Raw genomic sequence first — 21,894 nt, forward strand, 5'->3', positions numbered from 1 at the left:
TCAGAAAAATTGAAATAATGCAATATTAGCACTTTTTACAGATTGAAAGTCATTTTGTTACTTTAGTAACATAAAATGTAATTATGTCCAAGTTGGTTTAGCATAAAATTATTACATTTGGTATATTAAAACTACAGTGTATTCAAACAATTATTACCAATTTAATTTACTATTCTTATTTTTTACTTTTTTTGGTAGCAAATGGAGCTACAAGCTCCTGAACTGTTAGGAACACTCTTGAGAGCCTTTTTGGCTGAAAGGTGGGATAAAAATGCTTAAATAAATATATATAAATAAATAAACTGTAAGGAACCTCTTTGGTTCTGCCAGTTTATGAGGAGCAGGCAAAAAAAATCAATTTAAAACAACAATAACAACAGAAGAAACCACCAACATTAGTAACAAAGAAAATTATTTATGTTTCCGCTAGTCCTCCAGCGTCAAGACATAAAGCCCCCATTCCTATAAAAAGAACTGAGAAAAAAAGGGAACCAAGATTCAATGAATATGCATGAAATTTAATCAGACTCATTTTCTGACCTATAGCTATCACTATCAGTTTCAGTCTCTGCTTCCATGGCAGTGCCCCCTAGAGGTAGAAATGCATCTTGATCTTGCATTTGAGAGTTGTAGTCTCAGTTTGCAACCTAGGACTTGCTTGTCCTTGGTGCACAGACATTGTAATAATCTGATACTGTACAGTTTTTAGAGATCATTTGGAGAAGTAAATATCTGAATACCTTGTCTTAAACATTTTATTCATCATGCTAAAATAAAACATCCCGTAATCCATTTTTTCTTCATTTCCCCCTCCCCCAATTTTTCGGAAAACCCCAAACCCACCCACCCCCCGGGGGGAAAAAACTGTTTTTTCCCGTTTTTCCCCAGTTTTTTTCTGGGCCTTCACATCTCTAGTCTGGGCACAGTGTTTGGGGCCAAACTAAATGTTCTATCTAGCACTCATGCAGGCTACTTTTCTTTACCTCTTTGTAAACATGCACAGCCCCGATTTGGACTGGGACTGCAGCTCTTCCCCCCATTTCTTTCATGAAATTCTCCCTCCAATGAGGGAGGAGGAAAACGTTCCATTTGAGCCAATTCCATGAATCTCAATAAAACAAAGAATTTGAATACTTTGTGGGTAGAGCACAATTGCATCAGCATTTTACATCATGTACTCTTATGGAGGCAGTATGTTTGAAAATCCTTCATGTAGTCAGGACAGGAGAGTAACATTTGCTCTGATTATAATACATGCTAAAGGCACTAGATGGCAGTATTTCCTTGTTTGAGTTTGTAAAATACTTCGGGAACACTCTTATGTATGTTTAGACAGAAAAGAAGTCCTATGAGTCCCAGCATTCCTGGGCAAGCCATGGTTGGCTGGGGAATGCTGGGAGTTGTAGGACTTTTTTCCTGTCTAAGCATACATAGGATTGAGCCCTTAATCACTAAATTTCAGTCGTTTCCATGAAAGCAGGAAAAGGAACCCTCCACAAAGCAGAAACAAAACTGATTCACTCTGTCTGGTAGATAATCAGAAGGCACCTGCTAAATAGTCTCACCCACCCACCCCCAATTACCTAACTTTATGGACATTATTTTCCCCCCACATTCCTGCCTCACAGTTAATTTTATTATTTTTCTGATAATAGTTTGTGTTACTCTATCAAACGATTTTATTTATTCATTTATTTTAAAAGAAGCCAAAGGGATGCCAATAAAATATTTCAACTTTTTGGGGAAGATTATTCATAGCAGGAGATGTGACTTCTAGAAAGAGCAAGTCATAAACTCATTAGTAAGACTTGCCTCTCTAGAGGACAATTACAGTGCAATCCTATACATGTCTACTCAGAAGTAAGTCCCACGTACTTCAGTGGGGCTTAATGCCAAAGAAATGCATATAATATTGCAGCCTAAACCTTGGGGCATGATCCTTAAGCAGTTGTCTACTTGGAAGTAAGTCCCACTGTAGTCCATGGAATTACTTATTAGTAGGTGAGTTTAGGATTCAAAGTGTCAGATCATTTAGTCCTGTCTCTTTTCCCTGACAGGAATAGTTCTTTGGGTGCTACAGAGGAGACATATCCTAACTAGGAATGCAGCTTGATTAAAGGTATTTTAATTGATTAATCCTTTGAATTTTAGTCAATTAATATATCAATTAAATTGGCATGATTTTGCATGCGGTGGAAACAGTATTTCTGAAAGAAGCTTTTTTTAAAAAAAAGAAAAAAAAGATGAGATACACATTTGTCGTATCAAGCACAACTAGTGGACACATTCTTCAAGTGAGAGAAGGGACTTTGTCAGTTATAAGATTATGTTTGTCATCTGCAAGTTTAAGAAGCATTGCATTAACGTTAGGGCTTTGCAGGGCTTCAGGCAGGAGTTTTTCCTGCTCTACCTGGAAATGCCGGGGATCGAACCTGAGACCAGTATGCAAAGCTCGGACTCTACTACTGAGCTAAAGCCCCTCCCCTAACAAATGGGCCTGGCTTTGCATGGTTTGGAATAGCCCTTAATTTGATACAGTGAAGCGTTCAAGCAGACTTACGCAGCTGTTGGAGTTCGACACATTGTGCCTGCCTCTGCCACGGTGCACCCCTATATGGCCCCCTGAGGGAGTGGTCTGTCCACTCCATTCCCCTGAAGAGGATCTGCCCCATAGCAGGGGTTGGGGGCAGATGTGTAACTGTTTCTCACCCTGCTGATCTCCCCTGGCTTAAAAGGGGAGCATGGGCTTCAAAGCCATGTGCTAAAACTATGTGCCGGTTAGGGAAGTCTGCCCCTAGTGGCTGAAGATGTTACTGTTGGCTCCAACCACATGGACGCATTAAAATTAATTACAAAATAATTTTGTAAGCAAAATAATACTGTGAGGTTTCTTGGAGAGATTAGATGGATGGTCAGACAGACACGTAGTTCTCTTTAATTTTTATAATGTGTGTGTCTATAGTGTGATATATATATATTTATTTATTTACAATATTTATGTACCCAATTTTCCCCATTGAAAATTTTGGAGCGGTGTACAAGATAAAGTAAAAACAGAATAAAACACTTTAAAATAGATTTTAAAAGTAGCAAAATGTACACAGACTCATACATATGTATGTACCAGGGGGAACTCTTTTCAGCTCAGGGACTGGATTCCATTTCAGATAAACTCTCGGGGACAAATTAAAAAAAGGAAGCATAAACTTACCAAAGGGGCCCTATTCTTCCATTGAAATCACTTGTGGATTGTCACTCTTGTAGCTTTGTGAACTCACAAGCACGTGTTCAAGAGGGCTGTTCTCAGTCCTGCATAGGATTCACTCTTAGGCAGGGCATGTCTACTTGTTTACCTTTCAGACCAAATGGTGGCCCTCAGTTTTGCTGACAAGGGTGAAGCTCCTATTACCTTCAAAGGGAATGCAAGCTCATCAGAAATTCAGAAACGGCTATGCAGATCAGAGAGCAAGAATTTCATGTATGAACATGCCATAACACGGCAAGCCATCTTGGTACACTTGACACCAGCAAGTCATAATCTCAGGATACTGGTGAGTGTTGCGTGAAAGGATTTCTAAACTTTTTTTGGCAAGGACCAAAGAGCTCCTTTACCCCCATCAGCTTATTCACTCTGTTCTTAATGGTTGTTTGTTTGTTTAAGATACAGTACTGCACTGGTTGAACATTTATATTTGTTACATTTATATCAATTATGCGCTTTTTCTCCAAGGAGCCCAAGGCAGTATACATGATCTCCCTCCGGTTCCATTTTATCCTCCCAACAAGCCTACCAGATAGGTTACACTGAGAGTTAGTGATTGGCCCGAAGTAGGATGTGCTGATTTTGTTAAATCCATTCCATGTGTTTCGTTGATTGCTACTGTGCCTTTTGTTCCATCACCCACTGATGGATGGAATTGGATTTTTTAGGGGTGTATGAGAATTTTGTTCCACTTGTGGAAATACACAATTGTGTCCATGCTCGTTAGCACTATTGCACACTTGCACTAATACACATTTGCACAAGTGAGAATTTGTGCAAATCTCCCCCCCCCCAAGTTTTTTTAAAAAGTTTTTTTTAAAAGCTGGTCTGCAAGTCTGCAGAAACCACGCAACATGGAAAATTTGCAGGTCGAATTCACAGAAAACCAAATGCATTTGACTCCATTGTAGCTTTCTCCAACATCCCTGGTTAAGTCACCCAGTGAGCTTCATGGCCATGTGGGGACTTTTAAAGGGTAGACAAACATTTGCCCCAGTCTTATCTATAGGCATAGCTGTGAGAGTGCCCAGAACAAAGTGGAATCTTATGCAAAGGAAGTGGAAGAGTTGTTAGGCTGTCAATTGCAATCCTACTATAAAAGGCTTCCTGACAACCAATGAAAAGCACTATCCAAATGATGATGCATCCCCAAACCACACTTTAGGCTTTGCCAGGTAATCTGACAAGGAGTGACTTTCCATTAAGGGGAAATTGTGTTGCTTACTCGGGGCATTTGTGCTTCCAGCTTTTTGGTGCAATTGTTATGGGCTTAATTACACAGACAGAGAAGGGGGACCATGAGGTTTGAACGGACTATTTCCTTCTGTTTAGTTCCATTGAGACAGCGCCATCTAGTGGTGAAAGATCCCACTTTTTTCCAGACATTAGCACTTTAAAAGTGTTTTTTTTTTTTTCATGACAGAATTTCCAATGGACTCCACAGGAGACATCCTGGTTGTTCATGACATCATTTAAAAGACCCACAAACCTTCGTGAGTGGCCAGTCACAAGCGTGCAATAAATCACTCATTTAGAGAAGCCCAATTCTTCTCATTTAGAGAAGCCCAATTCAAGGCAAGGTGCCATTAACCCAACACCTTTTTAACTTCCTCTCTTTCTTAATGACAAGGGATTTAAAACAAGGCTGTGCAGAAGGTAGATTTGGATCCTCAGGTAGATCTCTGAGCAATTTACAATAGATCAGCACAGTCTTCCAACTCCCAATTGTTTCACAGTAGCAACAACATAATGCTCTCCTCCCCCTCCCACCCCAAATTAGGCTGCTCCAATGAAGAACTCTCGAGGTAACAGGAATGGGTTTTTGTGTTCAAGGACTGTGAGTTGAGCACAGTTCCTGGTACTGAAATCAAATCCTTGGGGCATGTCTACACCATGCCTATATCCCGGGATCATCCCTGTGCATCCAAATGACACACAGGGGATCCCGGGAGAAATTTCCTGATGCAGAGCAGGCTGTTCTGCAAGGGGAGAGAGGGTCGCTGGCTGATGTTTGCATACAATCCTTGCCCAACTCAGGTTCACATTAATGGTGTTTAAACAAGGTGCTCCATGTGACTTTGATGCCAAAATAGATTTCAGTGGGGAAGAGGGGAAGAGTAAATAACTGCACAATCCTCTTCTTGTGCAACTCCCTTTCATATCATGTGACTTTAAGCAGGAGATTTTCCTCATGTATTGACACAAGGATGCATCAAAATCACGGCAGGCTTTTGTTCTCTAAAGGCATAGTTATACCCTCAGACTTCATGGTACAGCTGGAATGCTGGATGTCGCTCAATTTATTTATTTAAAATATTTCTTGGCTGCCTTTCAGGGCAGAAGCCCTCACCAGGCGGTTTACAAAAATAATAATACATAAAAACAGTTAAAATATTAAAAGCATTAAAACACAATAAAATAGCAATTAAAATCAATAAAAGCCAACAGTAAAAAACCAGCAAGAACAACAACAGCAACAGCAGCAGCAACAACAGTACTCATCATGAGAAGGCCACAGTAAAATAAAATGTTTTCAAAACCTTCTTAAAAGCCTGCAAGGATAGTGCATGGCAGACCTCCAATGGGAGTTTGTTCCAAAGGTGTGGGGCCATTGCAGAGAAGGTCCTTCCCCACATGGACACCAACCTAATTGCTTTCACGGGTGGGCAAATGAGAAGGGCATCTTTTTCTGATCTTAATGTGCGGGCAGGTTGGTAGAGCCCCTGCTTTACATGTAGAAGGTCCTAGGTTCGAGTCCTGGCCCTGCCAGGTATGGCTGGGGGAAGCCTTTGCCTAAAACCCTAGAAAGCTGCTGCCAATCAGTGTAAGCATTACTGAGCTAGATGCCCTGATGGTCTGGCTTGGAATAAGGCAGTTTCCAAATCTCTCCATTGCACAGGGCATTGCATTCTCAGATAGGTTTTGCTAATGCAAAGCTCAGCTTTTCCACTTCAAGTACAAACAACCCACCTCCTTCCCATTTGTTCTTATAATCATAGTTTAAAACCAAAACTTAACAATAAGCCTATTCTTTTCTTTTTTGCATTTATATCCCACCTTTTTTCCTCCAAGGAACCCAAGGCGGCATACATAATCTTCCCCCCCTCCATTTTATCCTCATAACAACAACCCTGTGAGGTCGGCTGGACTGAGTGTCTGTGACTGGCCCAAAGTCACCCAGTGAGTTCCATGGCTGAGTGGGGACTAGAACCAGATCTTCTGACTCCCAGTCCAACACTTTAGCCACTACGCTACACTGGCTCTTTGAATGCAACCCTCCTGCAGCTTTAATAACAAGCAGAAGCCGGAAGAGGTGAGCTGGGCTGAGGACTGATTCCATCTGAACGCACGCAACACCCCCCGCCCCACCCCCCACTGCACAGCTTTTTCTGTTCTTTGGTGCCATTGCACAGAGGAAGAGGCAGCAGCAGGGGAACACACTAGAAACTCAAATGCAGAGATATATCTGTATATCTATATATGTCAGGGGTGATGAATCTCTTTAAGCCCGAGGGCAAAATTAGAAAAGCTCTCGGGGGTGGACTTGCAGTGCTGGGCAGGGCTGAAGGCAAGGGGGTGGGGCCAAAGGAAAAAGAAGCGGGGTCACCATACCAGCCTATCTTAGCTGAAAGCTCCTTCTGTCAGCAATGATGCTTTAGGAGAAGCATTTCAGCCATTCAAAATGGAGGTATGGAAATGCGCCAAAGCTGGGACACCACCAAATGATCAGTGGTGGAGATAAAGCAAAAGGGTGTGTGGCCATCTGGGGAAATCCAGAGAGCTGGCTTTGGCTCCCTGAGCTTGAGATTCTACATTACTGATTCATTTATTTACATTTTTGTGAACTGCCCAGAGAGCTTTGGCTATTGGGCAGTGTAGAAATGAAATAAGTGTGTGTGTGTGTGTGTGTGTGTGTGTGTGTGTGTGTGTGTGTGTGCGTGTATCAGTGGAGGCTGGTGGCTCTGATGTCAGTGGGGTGGTGAATCCATTCGGGGTTTCAGTCCAGGGCCAGTCAGGATTCTAAAGGAGTTATATAAGGTGTGGAAGCTTCTTTTGTGTTTGGACTGGCTCTGACTGAAATTGGGAATGGATTCACCACCCCACTGACATCGAAGCCACCAGCCTCCACTGAAAAAACTTCTATTTCTAAATAGGTTTTTCCAAAAGCAAATACAAAGTTCTTCATCAATTTCATGCATATGAAGTTCTTTGTGGAAACTGGTTTAGAATTCTGTTTCCTAAGAATTTTAAGTTTTATTTTCTTTCTTTTTTAAAAAAACAACCACCCCAAAACTTCTAGTCTTCATGCCAGAGAGAGAGGTTTAAACTATGCAGGTAATTGCCCTCATCTCACCATTACTTACTGGTGCTGATGTTGCAGGGCACACATAGAGCGCCTCCGCCCACAAGGAGTGCCTGATTTCAACCAAGGAAACAGATCCACATGCATATTCCTTTAAAAGCGGCACCCCATGTAGCTCAACGTGTTCACGGGACTCTGGATTATGTTGAGCGTCTGCAAAAGAATCAAGATGACGATGATGATAATGATTTATTACATTTATATACTGCCCCATAGCCGAAGCTCTCGGCTATGGGCATCATACAGTTTTCCTGTCTGCATTGATTGCTTGTCCAGTACTCAGGTTCTTCTATCCATATCTCTCTGCCTGATACCACAGGCATTGCTGAAAAGTTCTAAAATCTCCAGACATTCAGATATCAAGCTCAGAACAAATTATGCAAAGTGAGCAACCATGTGCAGAGAAGCCAATGTTGCTAACATTTTATGGAACATTTTATGAACATTCATTCTGGTTGTAGCATTCAAGGTGGTGGGGTTTGTGTGTGGACAAAATGAGTTTGTTTTGAGGGCAAAATAAGAATTGGTCTGTTCAAGCCATTGAGGGAGATGCGCTGTCGTGCGCATTATGAAAAACAAATCCATCTTAATAATGGAGCAGTCCTATATCCTGCTTTGAGAGATGCTAGAATTACCCTCATGCCAGGCAGGCATTTAGTAGGAGAAGTTACACGGTTCCAAAGCAGCTTTTAATGAACAGGAAAAGGAAGCTTAAGTAATAAGAATAATCCTAAATGAATAGTGGGGCTGAAGTCTCACAATCTGGGGATTGTTCTTGTTGAAATTCCCAGTGTGTCAATCATTTTGTTCCATGAGAGCAAAGCAGTTAAACTTTGCTTAAGGGACAATGCCAAATGGATTACGCAGCAAAAGGAACCGCGCATTAACCTTTCCCCTATATACAGTGTACAGAAACGATGGCCCAGTTCGCACGTCACAACAACCCAGTTTGTTAAATTGTGGGTTGTTGTGAATGAAGTGGGAGTGTGTTGGCTCCTGGCTGGCTGGCCGGCTGCTCCTGCTGACCTAAACAACCCAGGGACCCAGGTTGTTGGGGAGGAACGACCCACACTTGTAAGCCATGTGCAAACTCAGGGTTTAAACCCTGGGTTGTCGTGACATGTGAAACAGGTCTATGTCTATACCCCAAAGCTAGTTCCAAGTATACTTGCAAATGTTGCAAAGGAAGGCCCTGATCCAGCTATTCATACCCAGCTCCAAAGCTCCAGGGTTTGCATGGGGCTTCTCTGTCGAGAAAGGCTTTCCTATTTACTTCAATGAAGGGGGCTGATTTGCAAATGAGGAGCATTTCTTTGTGCAAGCACAGCTGCTCCCTCTGTTGAAATGAACAGGGGCTTCCACTTGGATGCAAGACCTGTGTATGAATTGGAATGTGTATGGATCTCCGTACCAATGTGAATGACTGTACCAATACATATTTCAGCATGCAAATGAGAACTTTTACCTATTTAATATGTACATGACTTGTGTTCTCTGTCTGCCTCATCCTGCAGCATACAATGAAAACTGGATCTATCCAGCTGGCAAAATACTTCTTCATTTCCCTGGGAACTGGAACTTATCTCTGTAGTTTGTGTCGAATTTTGTCATTCTGAGTTTTAGTAATTTGGAAATGTGAGGGTGTGTGACAACAGCAACAACAAAAAAGATACAAATGTGTAACTTCTAATTGGATATCTACATCCATTTTTGACACCTATAATAAATATCATGAAAACGGGATAGTGCAACTGAAACAGCCTCCACAGTTTTCAAATACGCAAAGTGAACAGCTACACACTAATGGCCTGCCACGTGGAGGCACCTGCCACAATGTACATGTCCCCAGAGATAAATATGATTGTGGTTTAGTGGTGATTTGGATCATGTGGATATTATAGAAAGGGGATTTTTTTTAAAAAAAAATCTTCTGGATTGTTTCTGCAATTTTACAAGAGAATGATAAAAGCTGCTCCAGGACACTCAGAACTGAAAATCCAGGAGGAAGGCAAATGGATTGTCTAAAGCACCTATTAGCATTCTACACCTACTGCAACAACTGCAACCACACTATGCTTGATTGTTATCAATAGCTTCGGCTATTGGGCGGTATAAAAATGTAATAAATAAATAAATAAATAAATAATAAAATAAATATCACTACACTCGTAATGTATTAATTACTTAGCTTTTCTAGAGCTTTTCTAGATTCTGCAATGCGTTTTACAGTTCTCATCTCATTATTCCTCCCAGTATCCTTACATAGGCTAGTGATCTTCCACCTTCCTCAACCTGGTGCCCTCCCAATGTGTTGGACTACAATTCCCAGCTGGGGATGCTGAGAGTTGGAATCCAACACATCGGGAAAGCACCGAGTTGGGGAAGGCCGGTGCAAGGCGTTTCCGTGTGATGCATGGCTGAAAGAATATTCAAGTATGAGTCACTAACATTTGTACTGACCTCTTCTCCCAGTGAACCACACTGGCTCTTGATGCTATACAGCCTTTACTAGAAGCTTACCACCAAAAACGATTGGCTAGTTAAATCAATTTGTCAGTTTCAGCCCATCTTGGCTTTTTGTCTCTTTTTGTGCCTTTTTACAAGTCATACTGCTGCACTGCAGGAACTTACAGCATTCCCCTATGAACGACGACATCCCAGAAAAGGACCATCTCAGCATGCCCTCCATTTGTTCAGCTTCTGAATAACTCATACTTTTATTGCACTTGTAGAACATTTCATGACTCTCCCCCTGCCCCCAGATGTTGCTTGTTGTTCTGGGCTTTAAATTCTGTTGTCCCAAAGGCATCACACTCCTGACCAGAACTTTACTAAAACGGCAATCTCAGGCATGTCTATGCAGGAGCAAACCCTACTGAAGTCTCAGATAAGTGTGGGCAGGACTGCAGCCTAAGTGACTCATGATGTCAGGTACAGGACAGGGCTGATTTTTGGTAAAACCTGAAGTTGCTGCTCCTTGGCACACTGGAACAGGCTTCAACATGTTTTGTTGTGATCGAGGAGTTTCCAGAGAGCTCCCAGCCCCATCAGTCAAGAGGTATTGTGCAGCTATTCTTTCTTCCTCCTTACAGAGGTCTCTCTCCCACCCCCCCAGTTAAGAAACAAAGACAGAAAAATGATGGGAAGACGTCAAGAAGGTTACAAATTGAAGGAATCTTTGTCTGGGGCTTTGTGATCAGTCAGGTACCTTACAGGCAAAGAAATATCACTGTCCTCAGCAGATTTAGGACAGGGCAGGCAGGCAAGTGGCAGAGAAAATGTTAAGTATCCCTTGGATTCACCACCACCACCACCACCACCACCACCACCACACCCTACTAAACAGCTACCTCTTCTTCTTACTCTTCCTTCCTGCAAGCCAAGATCCTAAGTGAGAAACAAAAAGGGTGGGAGGACCTGGAATCCATTACACATGTAGAGTTACAACTGCCAACCCAGGGGCCAAGAGTGCTTCCTTACACATTTGGAAAACGCAAGGAAGCAAAGAGCGCTTCCTTTCACAGCTCAAAACTGTATTTCTGAAAATCATGACTCGTAAATCATGATTTTGTGGTTTTGTAGCTAGCACGCATGATTTTGGAATATATTGTAAATTGGCAAATCTGCTATGGTAACAGAGGCTGGTTTCTAACGAATCAGGGGTCTGGAGGACATGGTGCCTTCTCATGTGAAATCCCTTCATTTTAAATCCCAGAGGTGTGGAGGTCAGAGGAAATGCTTCTGCACATGCTCAGAAGCACTGTTAAGACTGAGTTCTGCAACTGAAAAACTAGATTTGGCCCTAGCAAGCCAAGGATTCTCACGAATTCTGAATCACAAGAATATATTATGGAGATATGGGCATCAGGGGCTGTGATCAGAAGGAAATTTCCAAAATCCGTATCACCATAGTAACTTTATTAGGTCAACTCAAAAGTTACAAAATGATTGTGCAGGCTTTCAAGTTCTCTAGAACTCTTCATAAAAAAAAAAGGTAAAATTAAAAAGTAGGGTGGGCAGGGGGGGGGGGAGAAAGGAAGGGAAACAAAGTTGATGTTTAAGCCATTGCCTTTTGATCGATTTTTAATATTCTTCTGGCTTGTTTTAAAGAATATTTCGTTTCTGCTTTTATTCTGTCCTGATTGGATTCCACTGTATTGTTTTAAATTATATGTCCTTTTTTATGGCACCGGTGGGTGGAGAAACGATATTGAAATGTATATTTTTAATAAACAAACAAAAGTTTGCTACCAACCAAGTCAGGAATTGGGGTGGGGGTGGGGGGGGGAGGAAGGTGGAGGGCTTCTCTCCCCTTGAACAAAGTTTGATGAGGTGCGGTTACTGTTTCGACCGCCAGGGGTTCTCTCCTTCTGAGTTTGGTCTCTTTTTTGATCCTATTTGGAGAGAAAAAATGTGGGGTTAATTATCATATGTATATGTCAGTTTCAGGAAGAGGGTGGTACTTGGATAAGAGCAAGAGGGGTGGAAAAGGGGGAGGAAATAAAAGTGCAGAAACCAAACAGCTCCATCACAGAGCATCGGGGGTGACGGCGGCAGCAACAGCAGCAGCAGCTTCCAGGCCGAGGCTTTGGGTTTTTCACGCGGCTGCGGGAAAGCTACTTTGCACGATCTTCCTTCCCATTCATTAGCCAGGAGCTGGCTGGCTTGCCGAGGAGCAGTAAGCTAAACTCCCAGGGTCAGCCGGGATTGGTCGACTTCCCGATCACGCTGAGCAAAACTTTTCCAACTCCCCCCCGCTCCCAATCACTATTATTAAAGAGAGAAACTTTTCGAGAAGGACTTGGAAACAATCAAGGGGCGGGCGGGGGAGCGATCACTCGCTTTCTCCTCTGCGAGAAAATTAAAAGAAAGCAACCCTCCGCCACCTCCTGCAAACTCCCAAAGGGCCCGCGCGGCAAGTTTGCCCAAACAACAAAAGCCTGCTAAACAACCACCCCCCTTCCTCCAAATTCTCCTCCTCCTCCTCCTTCCTGCAAGCGAAGATCCCGACCTGAGCACCGGTCTATCGCCTGGATTTTCCTCCTCTTTTTTGCTTGCCACCGACGAGCAAGAAAAATACGTTTGCGTTTGGAAGGGCGATTCCCCGCAGCAAACCATGCAGAATTACAAGTACGACAAGGCGATCGCTCCGGAGAGCAAGAACGGAGGCAGCCCTGCCTTGAACAACAACCCGAGCAAAAGCCCCAGCAAGAAAGCTTTACTGATTTGCCTCGACCTCTTCTGCCTCTTCATGGGTGAGATTTGAAACCGAGCGACTCCTCCTCCTCCCTGCTATTAATTCACTTTCTTCGGATACCTTTTAAAACGAACCCCCCCACCCCACCCCCACAAAAAAACCCAGCTTCGGCGTTCCACAAACTTTCCTCCTCCGGTCTCACTCTGCGAAAACTAACCAATCTTCTCCTCTTTCCACTCTTAGATATTCTGCTTGCTCTCTCCTTTCTTTCTCCTCAATCTTTGCGACTGAGCCACAGAGCAACTTCTGGAGCCGATCTGTTTGGCGAGAGTGATTTGCAAGAGTATTTCAAGATGTCCCGGGATAGCTGTTCCAAGCGTTTTGCCTTATTCTGTTTTCTTGTGTCCGGCGTGGGGGGAGGGGGGGGGGGAGGTCTTAGATTATGTCAAAAAGTAACGTGCTGGTGGTGTGTGGAGATTCTGTTGCTCTGTACTGATTTGCAAAGGACTTCTCAAGTAAGAACGTAGACTGTGTACATGTATACAAAATGCACACACAGAAGAGCAGCCAAGAAGTAGGGCTTACCATTCATAGGGTTTGGTTTTACTCTAGGAAAGCACCCAGCGAAACCACAGAAACGCATGGAAACCAGGAGCAGCCCTGGTGCCAGTCCAAATAAAATGGATGTTCTAACCCTGTGTTTGAGCCTCATGCGGAAACAAAGCATCTCCCATTCCGGCTGCACTTTAGGGGCAGCCTGGAATACGAAGCGTGTTTAAAGAATAGGTATCCAAAAGTGGCCTCTGGAAGGTTTTGTTTAGTGGGAAGGCAAGCGAGGGAGTGTTTTCCGTGCCTTTTAAAAAGCTGGAGGGGAGGACAGATTGCAGCAACCTCAAGAAAAGATTTCGGTTAGGACTTGCAGAAACACTGCATAGTTTTTCTCAAAGCATTTTGCTGCTGAAAGGTTTAACGTTTTCGAATGGCAGTTCAAGGATAAAAAAAAACAAGCTGTTAAAAGAAAATGAGAGCGAGAGGAAGGAGAGTTTGGCTGTAGACTCTTCTTTGGTGCACACACAAATACACAGAAAAAACTGATCTGTCAGTGCTAAAAGTGTGTGTAGTTGATAGGCTTGGAATTTTGTCTTGTGGCTTTCCAGGGAAGGGGATGTTGTGTTAAGTACTTTAACGTCAGGGATATCCCTGTAAAATAAAGATTGCTTATTGATTTCTATTATTATTATTATTATTATTATTATTATTATTATTATTATTATTATTATTATTATTATTATTATTATTATTTCCCTTGGCTGAGTTCCTATGCCTTAAAAGAGCTGTCTGGCAGGCAGAAATTCAACAGGTGAGCCTGCATCATCAGACCTCCATGCCTGAAAAGGCTTCGTCTTTGAAATTTCTGACTACCACTCACTGTTAACAGCACAGGAACCTTGCCAGAAGATATTTCGAAAGGTGACAGTCCTAAACTAGCTTAAAGGGACATGCACTTTCATGGACAACAACCCACCTAATCAGATGCATAGTGTTCCAAGAAGGTGGTGGGTATACATACATTTGGACAGAGATTGTAATGCCGGAGGATGAATCAACTTAACACAATGAAGACATTAAGAGATGTCTGGAAATCCTGTCTGTTTCCTGATAATCATCTGTCTCCTTTAAGAACACTGCAAACCACCAGGATAGAAAGTTGCTTCTCTATCCTAAGACTACCCATGCTCCAAAGAACCTTACAAAAAAAGTTGCCACTGCTCCTACATGGCACCCTTTATCTCTTGATAGCAAAGATGCAATACAGAACTGCACTTTATAGAATCAGGAAAAGGACTATTACACACATTGCACAGCACCAAACCCAGCTTTACTGTACTCTACAGGGAGCAGCAGCCGCCAATCTTGGCTTTCTGATAAGTGAACCTTTATGATACAAGTGTTTTTAAGGACCCAGCGACACTCCACATTTTTCAGTAATCTTAAAAATGTTATCTGAGAAACGACTTAGTCGTGGAGCATTAGGAGACTGTAGGAGGGAGCCCCAACTTGTACAAATTGGAATATGTAGAATCTGGCCTTTGTTGAGATGTGTAATTTGCTTCCTGCTGTCCAATTTGCATAATTTGATATGTATATTATAACTCTGTGTGTGTGTGTGAGAGAGAGAGAGAGAGAGAGAACAGCGAAAGCACTCCAGTGGAAACAGGAATACTGCAAAGTTATAACACTGCTATGTGTACAACTTTATTCTATGAAATGGGAATGCTCTTTCATCACTCTGTTATGTCTTGTATGATGATGATCAACACTTAGGCAAGAACTAACATCTCTAAAAGATACCCATGTTTGATGCTTATTCCTCTTAAGCAGAAATCCAATATGTTTGGTAAGCAAATCAGTATCTGTCACTGTCCCCATCACTCCAGCAATTGCAAGAGTTTTTGAATATATGTCCTCCTTATAGGTTTACACAGTCACACTAGTCCAGTTTGAATTAGTTGGTGTTTTGTCATTATCTTCAGTAGATGCCGTGTGTGTGTGTGTGTGTGTGTCTGCGCATGCTGGTGGTGGGGATTATATTCAACTAGGTACCTGTCAAATAAAAATGATAACTTTTTGGAGCACTTTGTTTATTAAGTTCAACCAGCAGGGATAGATTGAGCAATCTCCTCAGAGGGTAAACGGGTGAACAAAATCTGTGTTCCAAGTAGTGCTTAAAGTCAAAACAATTGAGTTCAATGTCTGGATTCCCCACCATCACCACCTTAATGAAAATGACATGTTATAGGGCAAATTGCAAGAAGAAAAGGAATATAACTGTAAACTGAGTATAGGGGGCACTGTTGTCTAGTGGAGAAGGTGTAAATCATCAGGGCCTGAGTTCCAATCCTATTTGAAAAGTACAGCTGATTTGTAAAGTAACCTAACCCCACTGTGCTTTGGTTATACCAGCTGTGCATTGTAAACAATGCTTACTAATTTTTGGAACTTTAAAAAAACAAAAAAATAGAACAAGAACCCATGCATAGAATCAATAAAGCAAAGCAGTTGAACATCACAAGTATGTGCCCAGGAAACAGCTGAGATAGATAGTAGGGATGCGCTATAGTCCAGTAACAGAAATGAAACATGTAACTGATCCCTGTATTTATCCTCTCTTTTGCATGAACTAAAGACATAGCGGTGCTTTGTACTGTTGTAATGAGATGTTTCAATGAGATAACAGTGTGACATGTTAGAGGTTAACTAGTTGTGGCATGAGGTGTTAAGTGCCAGGTATGTAAACACACACACAAATACAGAAAAATCAAATTAAGATGGGAACTAAGAATGACAACACATCTCTTGACTACTAGAAATATTCAAGTGGCTATTAAATTTTTTAGTGCTTCATTAATCCCATTTGTGTTCTGTTTCTTCCATTGAAATCTCTTGGCTTTATTTACTTTACTTTGTTTACTTATGAGTAAACTTGCAGGGGATTTGGCTATGAGTTTTACAATCTGTGCTTGTCTACTCTGAAGTAAGCCACACTGAGTTCAATTGGACTTACTCCTAGGTAAGTGTGTAGCATTGCAGCCTTACACTCATGTAAAACAAGGCAGGGCAGCTTCCCCTTCACTTTAAAGAAAGCAGTTGCTTGGCACATTGGCACAATGGTCCGGGAACAATGAACCAACAGTTGTTACAGTAATGTACCACATTTTGCCTTTCTGCTACTGCAGTCTAACACAGCTACCCAGCTGGAATAGAAAATTATTGCTGTATGTACAACTAGCAGAGGTCAACATTTTAACAAAACTACAGAATTGCAAACAGTCTATCTAATATTGCCTAACATTCTGAAGAAGCTAGTAGTTGCAAAAAGAAAAGAAAAAAAGGAAGAAGTTTAAAATAAAGATAGGTAATGTTAAAAGCATTTTTTGGCAATACACGGGGAGGACCAATCAGCTTGCTTCCATGAAAAAATGAACAACACAACAGCATGTGATTTTAATAATCCTGACACCACATCTTTAAACTGATTGTTTCAGCTTTCAGCACATTTTTCTTCATACTGTCAGTTTGGTTTAATCTTTGTAGAGTTTATTGTTCATCTGGTCTCTATTATCATGCAGTAATATATTAGGCAGAATAGGTTTTGTATTTATAATCCCACACGAATATGGGCCTATTTAAAAAGTTTATTTCTCAAGGATTTGGAAGAAATGAACTATTTTATACACGCTGCATAAAACTGATAGGTAGAAACATGCCATCACTTTGCCTTACTTCACATGTCTAAACAGAAGATTAAATCCCTGGGTAGATATCATACCTTCATCAGCATTTGAGGCAATTCCCGTCTGAAGCTGCAATCCTAATAACACTTAGGGCACAATCCTATTCATGTTCAGATAGAAGAAGTCCTACAACTCCCAGCATTCCTCAGCCAGCTGGCTGGGGAATCCTGGGAATTGAAGGATTTTTTTCTTTCTGAACATGAATAGGATTGTGCCCTTAGTAGGGAATAAGCTCCATTGAACACATTGGGTCTTACTTCTTTGTAGACATGTATAGGGTTGCAATGTGTGTTGGCTGTAGTGATCACTTGCCAGATATTTGAAAGACTACAAGCGTATAGGCAGTGGCAGCCTTCTCCAACCTAGTGTCCTCCAGATATTTTGGTCTATATCGCTCAGCATTCCTGAGCGGTGGCCAGGTCTGTTGGGGTTGATGGGAGCTGGTCAATGTCGTGTGTTGAAACTGAATGAAAGAATCACAGCTTTAATGGGGATAAATTTAATCGGGATAAATGCCAAGTGCTACGTTTAGGAAATAGAAACCAAATGCACAGTTACAAGATGGGGGATACTTGTCCCAGCAATACTACAAATGAGAAGGATCTTGGAATTGTTGTAGATCACAAGCTGAATATGACCCAATAATGCGATATGGCTGCAAGAAAGGCAAATGCTACTTTGGGCTACATTAATAGAAGTATAGCTTCCAAATCACGTGAGGTACTGGTTCCTCTCTATTCGTCCCTGGTTAGGCCTCATCTAGAGTATTGTGTCCAGTTCTGGGCTCCACAATTCAAGAAGGATGCAGACAAGCTGGAGCATGTTCAGAGGAGGACAACCAGGATGATCAGGGGTCTGGAAACAAAGCCCTATGAAGAGAGACTGAAAGAACTGGGCATGTTTAGCCAGGAGAAGAGAAGATTGAGGGGAGACATGATAGCATTCTTCAAATACTTCAAAGGTTGTCACACAGAGGAGGGCCAGGATCTCTTCTCGATCCTCCCAGAGTGCAGGACACGGAATAACAGGCTCAAGTTAAAGGAAACCAGATTCCAGCTGGACATCAGGAAAAACTTCCTGACTGTTAGAGCAGTACGACAATGGAATCAGTTACCTAGGGAGGTTGTGGGCTCTCCCACACTAGAGGCATTCAAGAGGCAGCTGGACTGCCATCTGTCAGGGATGTTTTAGGGTGGATTCCTGCATTGAGCAGGGGGTTGGACTCGATGGCCTTGTAGGCCCCTTCCAATTCTGCTATTCTATGATTCTATGATTAACCCAACAATGTTCACTAAGAAATCCCATTGATTTTTGTGGGACATACTTCCAAATAAATATTCATAGGATTGAATTTGTATGGCCCAATCCTATTCATGAGTGCTATGGGCCTTAATCCCAGGGAAGTATGTACAGTATTGCAGTCTACAACTGCAATTTTAGGCACATTTACTTTGGATGTGGTCCCATTGCATAGGAACTTCTTTCTGAATAGACATGAATAAGCCGTAAAAGAAAGTAGTGGTATTTGAAGTGGCAATGATACATGTGACTGTAAAAAGTGCAAATGAATTACATTTCCTGTGAGCATGCTGTTGACACTAAAGTGACCACTTGAGCATCGTCCCAGCGCTGCATGGCTGCCTTGCATTGGATGTCTGACTGCATTTCTTCATTCATTGGAATGACTGTATCAGGAAATGCAGAATATATGTAGTCTTACCTATCTTAGACCTGCATAAGCTACGCGGAGTTGGCCTTTCATTGGTAGCACAGTTGTAGGAGCGTTGTCACTGTAATTTCCCCTCTAACTTTAATGTAAAGGCATGCTAGTTCTTTTTTATTTAAATTATTTATAAACCATAAGCTGTCCCACTAAGGGAACTCCCTTGCTAATATGGGCCATTAAAAATAAAAAGAGGACAATATTTTAAAAGCAATGAAACATATGGGGTAAAATCCAATATAAGCCTCACTTAGAATAGACCTGTTGATATGAATGGGGTTTAAGTTAGTCATGTAGGATTTTACCCATAGACTGTTAATAAGATAATGGTTTTATCTCCTTTAGTGCATATTATTGCAGGCCATATTCCTGTGGAAAAGACAGTTGGAGGATGGATTAGAAAACAGTGCAACAATAAAAACAAACAAAGAAAAGAAAGTGAGAGTAACTCACTTAGTCATGCAGAAATGTATAAATGGTATAATGTTAAGTAGCAGTTATATAATTTGAAAGTCTTCACAGAGATGAATTTTCTGTGTGGCCTACAATTATTCTGTGATTAACAATGTAACCCTATGCATTACTCAGAAGTACATCTCATTGAATTCAGTGGACTTCCTTCCAAGTAAATGTGAGACAGACAACCTGGTATTGTCCAGATGTTTCGGACTATAACTCTCCTAAGCCTCAGGTCAATGGTCAAATTATAGGAGTTTGTAGTCCAAAACATCTGAAGGGCACCAGCTTGCCAACCTGGTAACAACATAAGAACATAAGAGCTGTGCTAGAGCAGACCAAGGGTCCATCTAGACCAGCGTTCTGTTCACACAGCTTCCCAATGGGAACTCCACAAGTAGGACATGAGTTCACTATCAGCCCAGCCCATGTTTCTCAACAACTGTTGTAGTTTGGTGTACTGCCCAAGACCACGTAGGCATATCACCTCTGATCCTGGAGGTAGCATATAGCCATGAGGTATATAGGTTTGCAGCCTCACCTACATGTTAAGGACAAAATTTATGGGGGAACTGGTTTGCAGAAGTGGAATTCCTTTGTCCAGGTTGCACATCTGGAGAAACCTTGCCTTTTTCACTTTTTTATTTATTTATTTATTTATTTATTACATTTCTATACCACCCAATAGCCGGAGCTCTCTGGGCGGTTCACAAAAATTAAAACCATTCAAAGTATAAAACAACAGTATAAAACTATAATATAAAATACAATATAAAAGCTCAACCAGATAAAAACAGCAGCAATGCAAAATTACAAATTTAAAACACCATGTTAAAATGTATTAGCTTTTTATCAACAAATGCTAAAGAAAATGTGAGACTCTTGGAGAAGACAACATGTCACTTTCAAAGAGTTTTGGTTAGGTTTAGTGGACAGTGGGGAAAGAACATTGATATTCTAGCTGAGTCATAGTTTGAGTGGTCTTGGGTAAGTTGCTATTTATCAGCCCTCTCCCTTCAATCTCTGAAGCAGGCACAATAATGTTGGGAGGGCAAATGAGGTAAAGATGGTAAAATGCTTTGAAGATTCAATCTGTTCTTCTCTTATTACTTCACCAGAACACATTTTGCTTTCAAGGTGGTAGAACCCACATGGTTTATTTTATGATAGTGACTATTTGGAGATACTAGATTCTGCTGTAATTATTTATATTCAGCCAATCCTGTACATGTCTACTCAGAATCCTATACGCATTGAACTCAGGGGAATTTCCACTGATAAATAATCATTTTTCTTACCCTCGCCATTTTAGCAATAATTCCTTTTCTGTGTCATGAAACCACCTGAATGTTCCATTTTATTCTTCACAGATGCAGAAAATGAAAAAGAATGGTTATAAAAACAAAAGCTGTGTTGGACTATTGTTTTTTATAGACGACCTGGAGCCAGCTAACTGCAGGAAAAATGGCCTCTTGTATTTCTTATGATTGGATGTCAGAAAGAAATAGGGATAATTAGTATTTAGCAAAAAAAAGTGTAAGTAGTCTAAATTCCCCCTTCCATCCAGTGTGAATAGTTGCGTTTCTTCTCATATTCTCCCAATCTTTAATAAAACTGTTTATCTTAATGGAGCAAGAGCTGCAGGCAATTAGCCACGCAATCTTATATATGTCAATTTGGAATAAATTCAGTGGGACTTGCTCCATGTTAAGTGAGTATAGGATTGCACCTTTAGTAACAAAGATGGGATTTGGATTAAGAATGATGGGGATTGCGGTCATCTCTGCCAAGCATGGTATTCTTTGATTTTGTATTGCTTACAGGTTGAATGGCCTTTGTTTCCTACCAGGATTATCCTTTAAACAGAACTTGCCGATCATGTGATCTATTTACCCATTTATATTTAAACTGCATCCTTGGGAGAATATTAAGATTTAGATCCTGATTAGAAGTCATGTTGGAGGTGTGGTCCATCTCAGGGTTGACTAGGTTAAACTTTATTCTTTCCGCTGTCTTTCATTTTATTTGTGTCCTGAGTGGTTTTGGAGATAGTAATCTTGAGTGGCTTTAGATACATTAGACATCCTTCAACTCTTATTCATAAAATGCTTGGATGTGTCTAATGTTTGCTGAAATACTATCAATATTTGCTCATTTCTGGAAGACACGATTTGGACTGCCAAGTGGGAGCAAGTTCATATTTTTATGTCATAATTACCATCCAGGTTAAGCTATTGAGGCTCTTTATTATTGCATCAGCCAACTTCTCAAAGTGGCCAAGCAGGAGGTGATGAGTTGATAATGTGTTTGCTATCTCTCCACCTTGTATAAACTCTAGTGATGTGACTATGAATGGATTCTATCAGAAAAGTAAACCGCATCCTAGTGTGGTGATTAGTATAAAAGGTACTCCTTATGTTTCCTGGGGGGAGTTCTAAAATAATGGGTGTTGTTTTAAAATAAGATAAACTGAGCAGCCTTCTCATTTCTGTATCCTGAACTCATTTGATACTTCCAAAATGAAACAATTAAGGCTGCAATCCTAAGTATTCTAACTTGGAATTAAGTATTATTAAATCAATAGCTCAGTCATCTAGC

At 41.3% G+C, this 21,894-nt stretch overlaps 1 protein-coding gene across 1 annotated transcript in view; it reads left to right on the forward strand.

The window, feature by feature from the left end:
• Positions 1-12,169: 12,169 nt before the first annotated feature.
• Positions 12,170-21,894, forward strand: part of PLPP3 (phospholipid phosphatase 3) — an 85,476-nt gene continuing 75,751 nt past the window's right edge. The window contains exon 1 of the mRNA XM_063138520.1: positions 12,170-12,880. Coding sequence (XP_062994590.1) covers positions 12,742-12,880 — 139 coding nt within the window. The 5' untranslated portion in view covers positions 12,170-12,741. The remainder of the gene's footprint in view (positions 12,881-21,894) is intronic.

The sequence above is a fragment of the Elgaria multicarinata genome, chromosome 1 (genome assembly GCF_023053635.1).
Source record: "Elgaria multicarinata webbii isolate HBS135686 ecotype San Diego chromosome 1, rElgMul1.1.pri, whole genome shotgun sequence".
Classification (NCBI taxonomy): Eukaryota; Metazoa; Chordata; class Lepidosauria; order Squamata; family Anguidae; genus Elgaria; species Elgaria multicarinata.